Source organism: Archocentrus centrarchus, chromosome 11 (assembly GCF_007364275.1).
Source record: "Archocentrus centrarchus isolate MPI-CPG fArcCen1 chromosome 11, fArcCen1, whole genome shotgun sequence".
Lineage (NCBI taxonomy): Eukaryota > Metazoa > Chordata > Actinopteri > Cichliformes > Cichlidae > Archocentrus > Archocentrus centrarchus.
The window spans coordinates 8,175,068-8,190,653 of NC_044356.1; the positions used below are offsets into that span (position 1 = coordinate 8,175,068).

Here is a 15,586-nt window from a genome sequence, read left to right on the forward strand (position 1 = left end):
GAATTAATATCAACTTCAGGATGGAGTGTCAAATAAAAAAAAAATATTTCTCAAAAAATTAATAAAAAAATTCAGGCACTGCTGCTCACCGGCCTGATGGGAAATCTTTACGTGTGATGTCAAAGCTTCATCTTGGATGAATTCACTGAAAAGTATTTGGGTGCACCACAGTTTTCCATCCTGTTTATTCTGCCAAACCATTAACCTTCAATGAGCAGGTGAAGTCATTCAGGGCCTCAGCTGTACTCGCACCAGCCACTTTATTAGGCACATCTTGCTGGTACAGAAAGGACCCCCTTTCTGCCTTCAGAGCTGCCATAAAAAAACATTACTCTGAGATTTTGGTCCTTATTGACATGACAGCATCACACAGTTGCTGCGATCCATGATGCCTCTTTCCTGTTCCACCACATACCAGAGGTGCTGTAATGGATTGAGATCTGGTGACTGTGGAGGTCATTTGAGTCCAATGAACTTATTTGGCACATGTGCGATGATCTGAGATTTGTGACATGGCACATTATCCTGTGGTGTTTAAATTATGCTTAGTTGGTACTAAGGGCCCAAAGTGTCCCGAGAAAAGAGCTCTCACACAGTTACACCACCAGTACTAGTCTGAACCACTGAGACAAGGCAGGATGGATCCCTGCTGTCATGTTGTTTACACCTGACTCTACCATCCAAGTGTTGCAGCAGAAATCAGGATTCATCAAGCCAGGCAACGTTTTTCCAATCTTGTCCGTTTTGGTGAGGGTGTGCGAACTGTGGCTTCGGTTTCCTGTTGTTAGCTGACAGGAGTGGCATCCTGTGCGGTCTTCTGCTGCTGCAGCCCATCCGCTTCGAGGTTCAACATGTTTTCTGTTCAGAGACATTCCTCTGCATGCATTGGTTGTACTGAGTGGTTATTTGAGTGTCTGCTTCCTTCCTGTCAGCTCAGAGGAGTCGCCTCATTCTCTGAACTCTGACATCAGCATTTTCACCGAGAGAACTGCTGCTCACTGGATATCTGATCTTATCAAATCAAAGTTTATTTGTCACATGCGTGGTCATACAGGGTACAACTAGCAGTGGAATGCTTTGGCGGCGACTCTTCTTCAGGCCATTCTCTATAAACTGTAGAGAAGGTTTTGTGGGAAAATCCCAGCATGTTCTGAAATATTCAGACCAGCCTGTCTGGCACCAACAACCATTCAAAGTCACTTAAATCACTTTTCTTCCTTATTCAGATGCTCAGTTTGAACCTCAGTCATAGAGCACTTCTATGGGGGTGGGGGGATTATTAAAACCATAATTAGGACACACACATGCAAAGTATAGCCTCCCACCTCCAACCACCTTTAAGTGTTTGTAGTTCAGGAGGTAGAGCAGGTCACCTACTAATCATAAGGTCGGTGGCTCGATTCCTGACTGCTCCAGTCTGCATAGCAAAGTATCCTTGAGCAAGATACTGAACCCCGAGCTGCTCCAATGTGTTCATCAGAGTGAATGTGTGTGAATGAAAGCACTTTGGCAAAGAAAAAAGTGCTTGTGTGAATGAGGCGTGTTGTAAATAGAGTGCTCGAGTAGAAAAGCGCTGTATGAGAGCCAGTCCATTCACCAGCCAGCGGAGCCTCACAGTCTCAAAAGGCAAACTGAAGAAAAAAAACTCCATAAAGGCATCATTATGTCAATGAGGTAAATAATCCTACTCAGTCAGTACTGCTATTGAAATCAAGGTCAACAGAGAGCGCTCCACTCATGCAAACAGACTTTTCTGTGACAAACTGTCAGACAGTATAAAACATGGGAAGTGAAGCCAATGTGGAAGTACTTTAAACCTGCATTCTTTCTAAAGGCCACCAGAGGGCGATACCCACGGTTTCAAAATGACTTTGGCTCTAATGGAATTCAATGGGGGAATCGAACCTCCACCCTGAGCTCTGTAAACACTCCCCTGATGAGTTTATGGGTTCAGTCACTCAGGTTGAGTCATACCGAATAAATCATTAAGTTAATTTTTTAAATTATGGTCATCCTAAAAGGATTATCCAGGAAATGTTTATTGGCTTTTGTGACTGACAGCTTCTTGGCTAACTTGTCACATCTGGTTTCCAAACACCAAATAGCGACAGCGGCTACGTCCGTCTTTTATACTGTCTGTGGATGAACAACAACCCTTTATTTTAATGGTAAATGTAAAAAAAATGAAAAGTTAATCAAGGATTTAAGTAGATGGGTTTATTGTAGGGTCTTTACCTTACAATATAAAATGCCTTGAGGTGACTCTTTGCTGCTTTGACGCTATATAAATAAATTGAATTAAATGTCACAGTGCGCCATACAGACACAAAGGTCAACATCTTCTGACAGAAGGTTCTTGGTTTTTGGAACAAGGACCCATTCCTACCTGTGATATCTACCAAAATTCATGGATTTTAGCATAATTCAGCATCGGCTGCATGTTTCACTTCAGTCGTTCAGTGTTTTATCTAAGCATTAAAACATTTCAGAATATCTCAAAAAAAAATATCACGAGTTTATGTAAGTTGCCAACATGTTTTGATCATTTGAGGGTTGAAGCTCAATCTGGATGCCTGAAACTGACCTGGAAATATGAGGGAAAAAAGACATCGTAGTTTGAAGCCCTCTAAGAGGAAGAGTAGGTGTTAAGACTGCAGGTTGTCCTTGTGCCTCACATCCTCTTTCTAACTAGGACTGGAAAAATTCTCCTCTTTGGTGGTACCAATGTAATCTCTGCTGGCTGTTTGTGCTTGTTTAATGTCTTTTAAAGAAGCCTAAACTGTGTCAAAGGTGCAGTATTACAGTATTTTAATAGCTTGCATTCAAACGTCTGGAGAATCTGCAGTTAAACAGTAGGAGCTTCATATCTGTAAGTCGGTCGGGGCTCGCCTGCTGCTGGTGCTGCTCGCTGCAGACACTCGGCGGTTCGGAGGGGAGGCGGCGGGGCTGTTGCTCTCCCGGCTGTGTCGAGATACAGAACTGAGCTCCCCCGCAGAATCCGGGCTCTGGGACCTGCTCGGCCTCTTAATCTCCGACTTGGAGAGGATCCTCGCTCTGGGGCCTCCGCAGCTGCTGCTGGTGCTGCGTAGCTTCATGCTGTTGTTCCCGTTGTAGGAGTCTCCGCTGTCCGAGCCGTTTCCCTCCACCAGTGTGGAGCAGTTCCACGGTGGGGTGATCCTTCGTGTCTTTCTCGCTATGCCTGACAGTGCTGTGCTGGAGGAGGCATCTGAAACAGGCAGGGTGGGGTACTCAGATCTGCCCCTCTCCAGGTCCTCGTGATGCGGCGGGGATTGATCTTCTCGTTCCTCCTGTTTGTCTGAAGGAGGAGAGCGCGTCTCACTGCTGGTGTTGTTGGAGTTGCTGTTGTGCTCCGTGGGGCTCGGCACTCCTTCCTTGCCCTCCTTTTGGCTGTCCGGCTTTCCACCGGGGTCTCCTTGTATTGGGACGAAGGCGGAGGAGGCATTGAGGAGAGGGTAGTTGGGTCCGTTGCCTTGCTTCTCCAGCAGTAACGTGTATCCACTTGGTGCTGTGGGGATTGTAGTCTTGCGTCCCACGGACGTTCCAATGCAAACCTGATGCACAACCGAGTCTTTTTTCGACTTGACATAATAATCATCCAGGTCATCCTTCAGGTGAGGGTAGAAGTCCAGGATGCCCTTCTTAATCTTCTTGAAGCCCAGGTGCATGATCTCCAGCAGACTGAGGGAGAGGGAGATGCAGGCGATAGCTTGCATGAACATCATGAAAACAGTTTTCTCTGTGGGCCTCGAGACGAAGCAGTCCACCACATTGGGGCACGGCTCCCTCTCGCACTTGTAAAGAGTGTTCAGGCGGTGCCCGTAGAGGATGAACTGACCCATCATGAAGCTCACCTCCACCACAGAGCGGGTAACAATGTGGGCCACGTAGGTGCACAGCAGGGAGCCCCTCAGCGGAGCTTTGTTGAGCTTCCCCTGCTCCAGCTGCCTCATCTCCTTTTCAATCCTCTTCTTCACTTCCGTCAGCTCTGCATCCACCGCCTCCAGCTCCCGCCGGAGAGCCACCTTCTTGCAGTGGCGTTCCTTCTCCAGAGCGCGCAGCTGGTAGATGGCATGACCCATGTACACCAGAGAGGGCGAGGACACAAAAATCACCTGGAGCACCCAGTAGCGGATGAGGGAGATGGGGAAGGCCTGGTCGTAGCATACATTGCGGCATCCAGGCTGCTCAGTGTTGCAGATGAAGTCGGACTGCTCGTCATTCCAAACGTCTTCTGCGGCGACGCCCAGGACCAACATTCGGAATATGAACAGGATAGTCAGCCAGATCTTGCCGACCATGGTGGAGTGGATGTGCACCTCCTCCAAGATCCCTCCGAGGAAGTTCCAGTCTCCCATTTTTTACTATAGCAGCTCTGGAACAAATAAATAGAGAAACTAATTAAGATAGTGCAATTCACTTTTACATGAAGTGTAACACAACCCCCCACACACACACACACACCCACACACCCACACCACACCACACCCATCAAAATGGGAACCCTTCAAGTTAAATTTTTGGGTTAAGGAGTCAAATCTGTCAAGTTATGCTTGATCTGCAATAGTCAAATCTCCTGTGTTGAAGCTCTTTATAGCATAGCCTGATGTGGATGACACTGTGCAAAAGTCATGAGCCACCTCTCATTTCTTTATATCATATACAGGAAACTGGGAATTAGATGCAGCGATATACTGAGACGTGTGCAAACATAGATGGAAATGCAGGCAAAAACTGAGTTTCTATAATCCTTTCAGAATAAAGGTGGTCATTCCAGAGTTACAGCCTGGACTCTCTTATAACTTCTTTAATTAGTCTTCAGGGATATTTCTCCAGGCTTCTTGAAGGACATTCAAAGCTCTTCATTGGATGTTTCTGCCTTTTGGTCTGTTCTCTGCCAAAATGATCCCAAACTGCTTTAAAAATGTTGAGATTCGGGCCCTGAGGAGGCCAGTCTGTGACTGATGGTGCTTTTCCATCCAAGTATGCTTTTGCTGCATTGGGCTGAAGAATGAAGCCAGTCAGACTCGTTCCAGTTGGTGTTGTGTGGTGGATCCAAATCTGATGATACTTGAATACATTCATAGTTCCTTCGTTATGAGAAGATCTGAAACACCACTGACTGAAGTTCAGCCCCAAACCACGAGAGAGCCTCCAACGGGTTTTACAGATAGATGCCCACTGTTGTACTTCTCTCCAGACCTCCTCCATACTGAGCACAATTTAAACCAAACATTTGATATTTGGATTCATCGTTCCATCAGACCTGCTGCTTCTGATTTTCAGTCCAGTTCTTGTGTAGTCTGGTATACCTCAGCCTCCTATCCACTGAGCCCATCTCTGATGAGGCTTCAGGGGACAGATGCATCTCTCAGGTTGTGTCAGGTCTTTATTCCTTTTTCTTAAGGACGTGACTTTCAGATTCTGTTCATCTGCTGTTGTAGGTCTCTCACTTGTCCAGTTTCCTGAGGGACACACTGCACACCATGCTGAGACATGCCAGGTTTCAGCTAATAGCTCTTTGGGAGAAATGATGTTGGTGCAAAATCCACAGTTAGACAAATTAATATTTGCCTGCTGCTTCTCGTTGTCAAACGTGAAAATAAGTCACTTTCCAAAAGTGCATCAATAGGTGCTGATTCTTTAAGGTTAGAAAAGAAAATCACATTTATCACTGTTCTAATGTATAGAACTCTGTCTAATCATTTATCAGTCACCAGTTTAATTAAAAATTAGATAAGCAGGGGACACAAAGCTATTTCTGAGAATAACCTGTGGAAAATAAGGTGTAAGAAAATAAGAGCCTCAGTTACCTGTTTAGAATAATATTTTAGACAGTAAAGCTGATATTCAAAACGATCGCTGAGGAGGAAACAGGGGCAGAAATCATCTTTAAACTGCTTCTTTCATGCTGATGCGTCAGTGATAATTTAATCATGACTTTCACTCCGGATACAAGCACGCTTATTTTAAATATAAGTATCATTCCTTCAAAATAAAAGATCCAGAGCTTCTTCCATCACACCAGTTTATCCAGTTTACCCAGTTGCAACTGAACTAATTTGCTCAGACAATATTAAACTGAATGCATTTGTGTCACCAATATTTTGTAGCATTCATAAATTATTAAAATCACACACCACCAGTCAAATCAAATACATAATAAAAAATTTAGCCCCTTTTCATTTAAAAAAAAAAAAAAAGGTGACTCACCTTTTATCTTCCATATGAAATGTAACCATAAAGGCATTTCTTTGCAGTGATGCTGCTGATTTCCAACCTATAAAAACATCTTTTCTTTATTTTTAAAGTCTTTTTAAAGGTAAAATCATCACAGTGGGACAGATTTAACTCCCTGCTGTTAGTTATGAACTGGACAAAAACAAATGAGGCGAGCAGGCACTAACTGTTCTCGACTTATAGGGCGTGAAACACCAAATCAGTCAATACTGTGGTAGCGGTCTGCTGCCATTTACCTCGCAGCAGAATGAATGGACTGCCTGCCAGTTTTTGCAAGCCATCAGGGGTGAAATGTGCTCCAAAGTGTTCAATGCTTTGTCGCCCGTATCGGGCTGAACCCAGAGGACTGTGAACTGGTTTGATCCTCTGAACTGAGATGAAAACAGGACAGAACTGGTGCACTGGGTTGGCCTCCTTGCTGGGAATTGGGCGAAATCCTAAATATTCCTCTTTAAACAGCAGATGCATCAGTGTCAAATATATTTGGGATCTTCCCTGAGGACAAAAAAAAGCTAACTGAAGACCAGCTTTCTTCTACTCCTTTCAGCTGCCCCTTTTAGGGGTCAACACAGCGGATCATCTGCCTCCATCTTATCCTATCCCTCCCACCCTCCGCTGTCACACCAGCCCTCTGCAGGTCCTCCTTCATTACATCCATGAATCTCCTCTGTGGTCTTCCTCTTTTCCTCCTGCCTGGCAACTCCATATTTGTTTATATTCATATTTAGACTAAATGTACATACATAAATGGTTACCCCCCAGAAACAGTTCTGAGATGTTGGTGACGTACACCTATCAGGCATAACATTATGACCACCTGACCCATCGAGGCACGGACTCCACTAGACCCCTGAAGGTGAGCTGTGGTATCTGCACCAAGATGTGAGCAACAGATCCTTTAAATCAGGGGTGGGCAACTCCAGGCCTCGAGGGCCGGTGTCCTGCAGGTTTTAGATGTGTTCCTGATGCAACACACCTGAATCACATATAGAAGTCATTAGCAGGACTCTGGAGAACTTCACTGCATACTGAGGAGGTAATTCAACTATTTGATTCAGGTGCGTTGGATCAGGGACACATCTAAAATCTGCAGGACACCGGCCCTCGAGGCCTGGAGTTGCCCACCCCTGATTTAAGTCCTGGAAGTTGTGAGGTCGGGCCTCCATAGAGATGGACTTGTTTGTCCAGCACATCCCACAGATGCTCAACTGGATTGAGATCTGAGGAATTGGAAGCCAAGTCAACACCTCAAACTTGTTGTTGTGCTCCTCAAACTATTCCTGAACCATTTTTATTTTGTGGCAGGGAGCATTACCTGCTGAAAGAGTGGGAATACTGTCTCCATGAAAGGGTGCACATGCTCTGCAACAATGCTTAGGAAGGTGGTACATGAAAAAGGAACATCCACATGGATGGATGGACCCAAGGTTACCCAGCAGAACGTTGCCCAAAGCATCACACTGCCTCCGCAGGCTCTCCTTCCCACAGTGCACCCCGGTGAAAGGTGTTCCCCAGGTAAGCAGCGCACACTGACCCGCCCATCCACGCGATGTAAAAGAAAATGATTTATCAGACAGGCCACCTTCTTCCATTGCTCTGTGGTCCAGTTCTGATGCTCACCTGCCCATTGTTGGTGCTTTCAGCAGGTGACGGTTCAGAACGGGCACCATGATTGTCTGCAGCCCCATACGCAACAAACTGTGATGCTCTGTGTATTCTGACACCTTTCTATCAGAACCAACATGAACTTTCGACCCACACAGGCCAGCCCTCATACCCCACAAGCATCAGTGAGCCTATACCACCCATGACCCTGTGGCTGGTTTATCACTGTTCCTTCCTTGGACCCAGCTTGATAGATACTGAGCACCGCAGACCGGGAACCCCCCACAGGAGCTGCAGTTTTGGAGATGCTCTGATCCAGTCGTCTAGCATCACAATTCGGCCCTCATCAAACTCACTCAGATCCTTAACACTGCCCATTTTTTCCTGCTTCTAAAACATAAACTTTGAGGGCAAAATGTTCACTTCCTTCCTGATAGATCCCACCCACTAACAGGTGCTACAGTGAAGACACTCAGTGTGATTCACGTCACCTGTCAGTGCTCATAATGTCATACCTAATCAGTGTGTATTCAGTTACATGGGGTTCATTGATTATGAAATTCTGAGCTCATATGAGCGTTTAACCCCCTGAGACCCTGCGTCCACATATGGGGACATTACATTTTGGCTTTGCTACACCTTATACTTCATTGTGCTCAATAATATTTTATACTTTGTTAAGTCATGTTGTTTTTGTTGTGTTATGCTATAAAATAATCCCAGTGTCCACATCTGAGGACATCATTTTTTCCTCACAAATATGTAACAACCATGTAACAAAATACAACTTCCTGTTCAAAGAGGAAGCTTAGTTTATAAACATTTCAGGTCCATCTAATCACAGATATCTAGGAGAAATTGAAAATGCATCACAAACAGGAGCTCGGGTCTCAGGAGGTTAAAGCAACAATGTGACTTTATCTTTATTTGTTCCCCATTTTTGCCAGGAAAGTGAATCATTATATGAAAAAGGAAGTGTTTAAACATCAGTTTTTAACATTAGCCAATAAAAAAGGATGCTGAACAGACAGGGTGGTGGTGGTGGTGGTGTAAATCACAGCAGCGTGGTTCACGTCCTGGTAACAGTAATGATCATCTGCGGTTACGACCCTGCAGGCTGGAATATTTTCTCCTACATTCCCACAGAAGACTGATCTTTGGGACAAAGAGCTTCAGGAGCTAAGAAGAGTCCAGGCCAACAGTCTGAGGTCCAACAAGCCCTTCGGTTCACCTTTAATTATAACAATGATCATGATGCCGGTGGAATAGTGGGGCAGTGGTTATGTAAATTGCTCAGCTCACAGAGACAGACCCGTGGAATCAATAGATGAAGCTCCATCCTGTTTATCAGCTGTTCCAGCGTATCCCTGCATGTTGTTTCTTTAAGAGGTGGCAGGAACAAAACAAAGTTCAAGCAGGAGTTTTAGGGGTTCAGGGATAACTGGCATCCCAGATTTACCACTGCGGTGGAGCACAGGTGGATTAAAGGGAGCGACAGGGACCCAAAGAAACCCATAAACCCCCTTTGACTACATACACGCAGCATCATTGTGGTTTTTGTAACCATGTGTGATTAGACTCATACCAGTGACCGTATGGTTGATATGCCCCCCCCAAGCTTTATTTATTTGACTGATGCATTTTTCCACTAAAACGATCAATGGGACACGTCCGATTTCATCCATGGCTGCCTCTTAGCAGTGAATCTCATTTCAGTTGTTCCATTAAAAGGAAATCGAAAGGGGGGGGGAGGCTGCACTCAGACTGTTTTCCACACAGACGTTGGGATCACACATGTATTCTAACAAACTCTGAATTACTTGTGCTCAATAATGAACTTTAGTCAAGCAAGGATAAAAATGAACCACGCAGTGTTTCCTTTAACTGAAAGTTACCCATTTATTAATCAAAATAACAGTTTTTCCTAGTAAAGCTTGAAGGAGAATAAAACATGCAGCGACACGGGTCGTTCTGATAAACAAGGTCAAGTAAACATCTGTTTGGAGAACCGATCATTTGGAGGGAAAAAGAAGCAAAAACAGGGTTCAACTCTTACAGGAAACGGCACAAAAAGAAAACATCACCACACAGGTCAGCTTGTTGTGTGAGTCTTTAACACTTTAAGGACCACAGCATCCCATCTGTGCATTTTAGCACCCACGCTCGTGTACTCGACTAAACCGCAGACTCTCACCTCCAACTTTCTCAGTTTCTCCCATAAAACTAAACTTAAAATAAAACCTGAATACATGAAATCTGTTATTGCTGCAGAGTAACTCAGCATGCAACATTTCAACGCGATGATTATCACTGTGAAACAAGCTTAAAGTTGAAAAACAGGTGTGAAACTGGTCGACAGTAAAGTACAGAGTGCATCATTTGTTATAAAACACACAGGAGATGCATTCGGTTCGCTGACAGACTCGATACTTTCTGAAAATACTGAAGGTCAGGGATTGTTTAGCAAAAACGGGTGCATAGGGCTTAGAAAACAAAATCAGTAACTGGCTGTATATATAAAAAAGACCGTATATTCCTCCCGACAGGCTGAGCGCAGAAACCGCTGAATTGTGTTCCTAATGAGAAATATCACCAAAACTATTTATAAAAACCAAGCTGAGGACCAGCGCTGTTCTTAAAATGAAGTCGCGGAAACAAGCTTTCTACAAACGAACATTACATTCATGTCTAACAAACAGCTTTTCTTAACAAAACGACCAGCTCTGCTCCGTCTGACAGACCAGAGTTTAACGAGGGGGCGGGTTCTGCTTTAGCGTCCTCCCGACTTGTGTCCGGCCCAGGACCGGGAACGCGAGCGAGATCTGGACGCAGACCGGGACCTGGAGCGGGACGGCGAATGTGTCTGTCGCACTTCTTCCTCGGCGTATCGGGAGGTGGACGGCGGTTTGATGGTTTCTCGTGGAGAGCCGGACCTGGAGCGTGATCTGGATCTCTCTCTGGACGCTCTCCGAGGCCTCTGCTTGTATCTGGAGACACGCAGAGAAAGAGCGATGCGTCACACTCAGTGGATCCAATCATCGTTAAATAGAAATGTGTATAAATGCTCAGTTTCCAGTAATCACAGTATGTTTGGACAAAAGGCCAAAACTGGCAGAAAACGCTGCATTTACCAAAACACCCGCGTACGTGAGAACTGGGTATTAATCAGTGTAGGAGAGAAGCTGTACCTTTCGTCCTCGCGGCTCCTGCTCCTCCCTCTCGCATACATCCGTCCACGAGAGCTAAAGAAAGAAATGAAAACGTTATTTTCCTTTTCAAAGAGAACAACCCCACCGACTAACGATCTGAGAGACAGACTCACTCTCGAGGACTCTCTGAACGTCTGCGGCGGCGATCGTAAGAAGGGCTGCGTGACCTGTATCTGTCGTAGCTGCGGCTGCGTGACCGTCGGCGCCGGCTGTCTCGATCGTAATCATCGTACCGCGAGGATCTTCCAGGGGAATGCCTCTCTTTCGATTTCATCTGATTTGGTGCTGTTGAGAAGAAATGCAGAGGAGAAAGTGGTTCAAGCTTAGCTGTAAACATGTCGTTAGGCGGGTTTTCCACCGTGGAAGCACTCAGTGCTCGGCCGAATAATGGGTTCAATTCCGGCACCGCAAACTAGCTGGTCTCGAACCAAGAACCCGTGACGAAAGCAGCAGAAGGGCGTGACTCTGCCGTTTCAACATCAACTTTTCTACCATATTACATGTGTATTACATGAAAAAAGCGAAGCGATTTTCACGGCTGTGAATTAGGTTGGGCTCTAAGGCTGAACTTGCTGCTTTGTATCAGTTCATATCACAGATAAAAGGACACAAAGTGCGTACTTGTCGTCTTGTTCTAATCGCTGTCTGTGTTTCCCTCTGTGCTGCACACAGATGCTGCAGTAGTTTGGTTTGGACCCTAAATCGTATTTGCAGCACAAGAAAGGAGAGCGTGTTCTCCCACGTTTGTGCGCTTCGGCTTCCGTGTCCAGACGAGGACCCGCCCACACTCATATGTAAAGGAGCAGTTCACAGAAACACGGTGGGAACGCGGGCCTGTTCTTAAGTGTTTCGCTGGTTCATTGAGAACAGCACGAGTACTGGCACGCGAACCGGCTCCTCAGCGGTGGGAAAGTAGCAACAGTGAGGAAAGCTTCCTAATCCAACACTGATAAATAAATAAATCTGGTGTCTGCTGATACCTGAGGCAGAAAACCAGCATCACATTGGAAATCAGTGTATTCCTGGTTTTTAAACAGCTTCGGGAGGAGAGTGAAATAATCGGGGTTCCTTTTAAAAACATGACAAAGAGCTGGTCGCTTCTTTTCTAGCCACTGGAAGTCAGATTAAAATTTAATTTGCAGCAACAATATTTGTTGAGTGTTTGAATACAAATCAGAAGTGGACACTTACTCTTTCTGTCGCCCTGTGCAAACTGGATTTCAATCTGCCGACCACAAACCCACTTCCTGTCCAGGCTGTGAAGAGCATCTTCAGCATCACGCACGTCCTCAAATATGCTGGGTGGTTAAGGATTTTCTTTGTTTTTTTTGTCGAGGCCTCACAAATTTAAAGAAATGCTTTTTTCCTCCTAAAATAATAAAATGCTCCTCAAGATAAAGCACCATGCACTTCATAAATATGTTGCATTTAGTTAAATTTGTGAGGCCTGGTTTACAAGGTAGAACATTTTTAAAAGATACTGTGAACTTACAGTAAGACAGGTGGAAAAACAAATATGCGCTCAGCTGATTTTTATTGTTTTTTTAAGAGATAAAAGATGAAGCAAGCTCTTTTCAAACACGTCTGAGGGATCAGGACAGTGAATATATAAACAAATCACACACATTAAAACTGGATTAACTTGTTTCATAAGTGTCACAGGGAAAGCTGATTTTGGTGTCATGTCAAATTTGTGGATGGGAGGATACAAAATAATTCAGACTTGTTACCTTTGCCCATGCTTGACTTTGAACTTCATCTTGATCTTTACACTCTTTAACCGACTCCCAGAGAGACTCGGGGGGGTTTCCTGCTTGCTTTTTCCTCTTAAACCTCTTTTTCTTTTCCCCATTCTTTGCTGCCATATCCAAATCCAAGCTTTGTCTCCGTTCCCTTTTTCCTCTTCATGCTTTACTTTCTCTTTTCAACCTTTTCCCTCCCTCTGATCCTGCAGGTCTTTACAGCTACTCTATATGGGTCTTTGTAACTCTTTGTGGTCGGTTTCCACAACTGGACGCTTTTACATTTTCTGAAGCAATAACAGAGAAATACGTGTGTTAGATATTCAATCAAATTATGAGCAAAAAGAAAATGCATCATAAAAAAATAAAAATCTTCTCCGCTGAAAGGAAATTCATTTGTTAGCATGAGCACACACAGTTCAAAGTCATTGGGAAAGGATATTGAATGTATGCAAATCCTCTTGGCTGACGTGTATAGAAGTCAAGTGGGATGTAGACATCTACTATCGGCCCATAGCGGCCAAACTCACGCCGCAAATCCTCAGGCCTGAACACCGTAAATACAAGTATGACTCAACTGACCATCAGGGGCAACTCGACCTACATCAACCAGTATCAACAGCTGGATGAGCAGCTGCTGCAGAAGATAAAAGGGACAGTTCACCTCACAATACATTAGTTTATCTCCTACCTGGAAAGTGATCCACCTGTTGAGAGAAGCTGAAAGACAATCTGTATCCCAGCAGGGCTGTTTTTAAACAGAGGGAGCGTGGCAAACGGTGAGGAGCTCTCTTAGGCACCATCAAAGACACCAGAGGCCTGAACTACAGTATTACAAAGGTGGTTCACTTCTTACCAAAGTACATCACCAACTGTTGGCAACTTATGTCATAGACCTGACCTACTCCAGAGCACTTCCTGATCAACTATCAGATACAACTTCAGGGTTTTTCCCTTTATACAAATGATTATACAAACTTTTTAAATGGGGGTTTCATTCATTCAAGTATACTGAATGGCCACAATTAACAGCAAAGTGTACAGACTTCTGTTCACTAAGGTAAAAGACTTGTGTACATAAAAGCTTCAAAGTGTTAATTTGGTTAATGTGGATGAGAGCTAAACATAGAAAATAAATGCGATCCCAAAGCATTTTGAATTGACTGGCCTTTTCTCCATGGCAAAAGCAGCCGGGGCTCATGGATAATTTAATTTTTACACGATTCATCGCCTGGTACAGTTCAGTAACATCAGTAAATCACCTGCAAAACTTGTGGAAGAAGCAACTCCTCACACTTTGCCACGCTGTTTAGGTGAACTGTCCCTTTAAAATATGCACAATTTTTGTTATTAACATGCAATTCATGTAAATCTATTTAGTGTAGCAGTGACATATTATAAACAGATACGTCCCCTTTGACACACAGATACAGAGGTAAATCTGAGGAAATACAAAACCTGCTTGTGTCTGAAGTTCAGCCACAGCATCAGTGAGATTAAGATCAGCATCAGCATCAAACAGTGTTAATCAGAGAGGGCAGGGATTTTTCTTTTAGGCTTTTAGCCTGAACAGTTTTTGAGATACTTTAGAATTCAATGTGGGAAAAAGCAGGTTTGAAAGTGAGTGGACTGGCCCTTTAAAAAAAAAAAAAAACATATCCTGAAAAGTATTTGATATCTGAAGCTACATTTTCACAGCAATCATTGTGTGTGTGTGTGTTCAAACTTTGGACCATGAGATTTTTAGGCAAAAGCAGAAAATGTGATTATTTTTAATGGACTGGCCCATTTTACTGCTTCTAAATACCACTAATTCGAATATTTACACTTTATTTAACCAGTATTCTTTTGTTCTTGATTAAAATTGAACCAGCAGGAAGTTGGCGCACTATATTTACATGACACTCAGGTGATCTGATTACATTTACGGTGAGGTTAGGTGCTAAGATTTAACCTAATCTGCCTCTGTGTTGTAGGCAGAGCTGGATATTAAAGGACGCATTCATACAACTTTGAAAAGACCTTTTATTAGTAATCGTGTATGTTGATGTCAGTATTTTGGCTGTTTTAATGAGGGTTCCTAAGCCAATCACATTTAAACACCGCTTACTGTTAAATCTGAAAGGCGGTAGCGGTTCACTTATTAATTACTGATGTTTAATTTTAATAGCGGCCCAACAATCATCAGGCTAACATCAGTTGGGGCCTTTAAACACCATTTTCTTCGCATTAAACCTACATTTTTATGTTTTTTCATTCTTTAAAATATTCGCTGAAGTGTTTATAAGCTCAGGTTAGCCAGCTAGCTTTTTTAGCTTGAATAAAACCGTGAAAAAGTGCGCGGCTAAAGAGCAATAGAGACATTACTTATGTTTATAAAGCCCTAACAAAGCCACGTGTACCTAGAATAATATAAAGTTTAAATGTGGCGCTGCTGCTGGTAAGCGTTTCCTCGGTCTTTCACGTTCAAGCTAACCTTGACCACCAGGCTAGCTCAGCTAGCTGCCTGTTACACGAGTTCGCTCGTGGACGATCGGCGATTTCTCTGCGGGGACTCACCTGGACTCATCGGAGATGTTCCTGACAAACAAAGACGTGTTTGGAGGCCTCATGTATCTGGCCATAAAGTTACACTCACTCAGCAGAAAGAATTTTTTTTTTGGGGGGGAGAAACGAAAAGCTGCAAACGGGGAAAAAAATTAGCAACGCATGCGTAATCAGAAAGCGCCTTCCTGCTTCTTCGCTTATGTAAAATAAGGCGCTTAAAAAACC

At 44.0% G+C, this 15,586-nt stretch overlaps 2 protein-coding genes across 3 annotated transcripts; both read right to left on the reverse strand.

Annotated features, from left to right (window-relative positions):
- Nucleotides 1–2: 2 nt before the first annotated feature.
- LOC115788033 (gap junction alpha-9 protein-like) lies at nt 3–6,388 on the reverse strand. The gene is made up of 2 exons (XM_030740899.1): nt 6,232–6,388; nt 3–4,393 (listed from the first exon to the last, which is right to left on the reverse strand). The coding sequence occupies exon 2, from the start codon at nt 4,374–4,376 to the stop codon at nt 2,862–2,864; it is 1,515 nt and encodes a 504-aa protein (XP_030596759.1). The 5' UTR covers nt 4,377–4,393; nt 6,232–6,388; the 3' UTR covers nt 3–2,861.
- Nucleotides 6,389–9,737: 3,349 nt separating this feature from the next.
- LOC115788034 (serine/arginine-rich splicing factor 10) lies at nt 9,738–15,541 on the reverse strand. 2 transcript variants are annotated; one of them, XM_030740900.1, is made up of 6 exons: nt 15,374–15,541; nt 13,257–13,361; nt 12,264–12,367; nt 11,186–11,357; nt 11,052–11,105; nt 9,738–10,850 (listed from the first exon to the last, which is right to left on the reverse strand). In XM_030740900.1, exons 1-6 carry the CDS (start codon nt 15,436–15,438, stop codon nt 10,634–10,636), a joined length of 717 nt encoding a protein of 238 aa, XP_030596760.1. In that variant the 5' UTR covers nt 15,439–15,541; the 3' UTR covers nt 9,738–10,633. The 2 variants fall into 2 exon arrangements, with proteins under 2 accessions (XP_030596760.1, XP_030596761.1); XM_030740901.1 differs by lacking the exon at nt 13,257–13,361 and adding an exon at nt 12,803–13,101 and having other exon boundaries at nt 12,264–12,370; nt 15,374–15,511.
- Nucleotides 15,542–15,586: the final 45 nt, after the last annotated feature.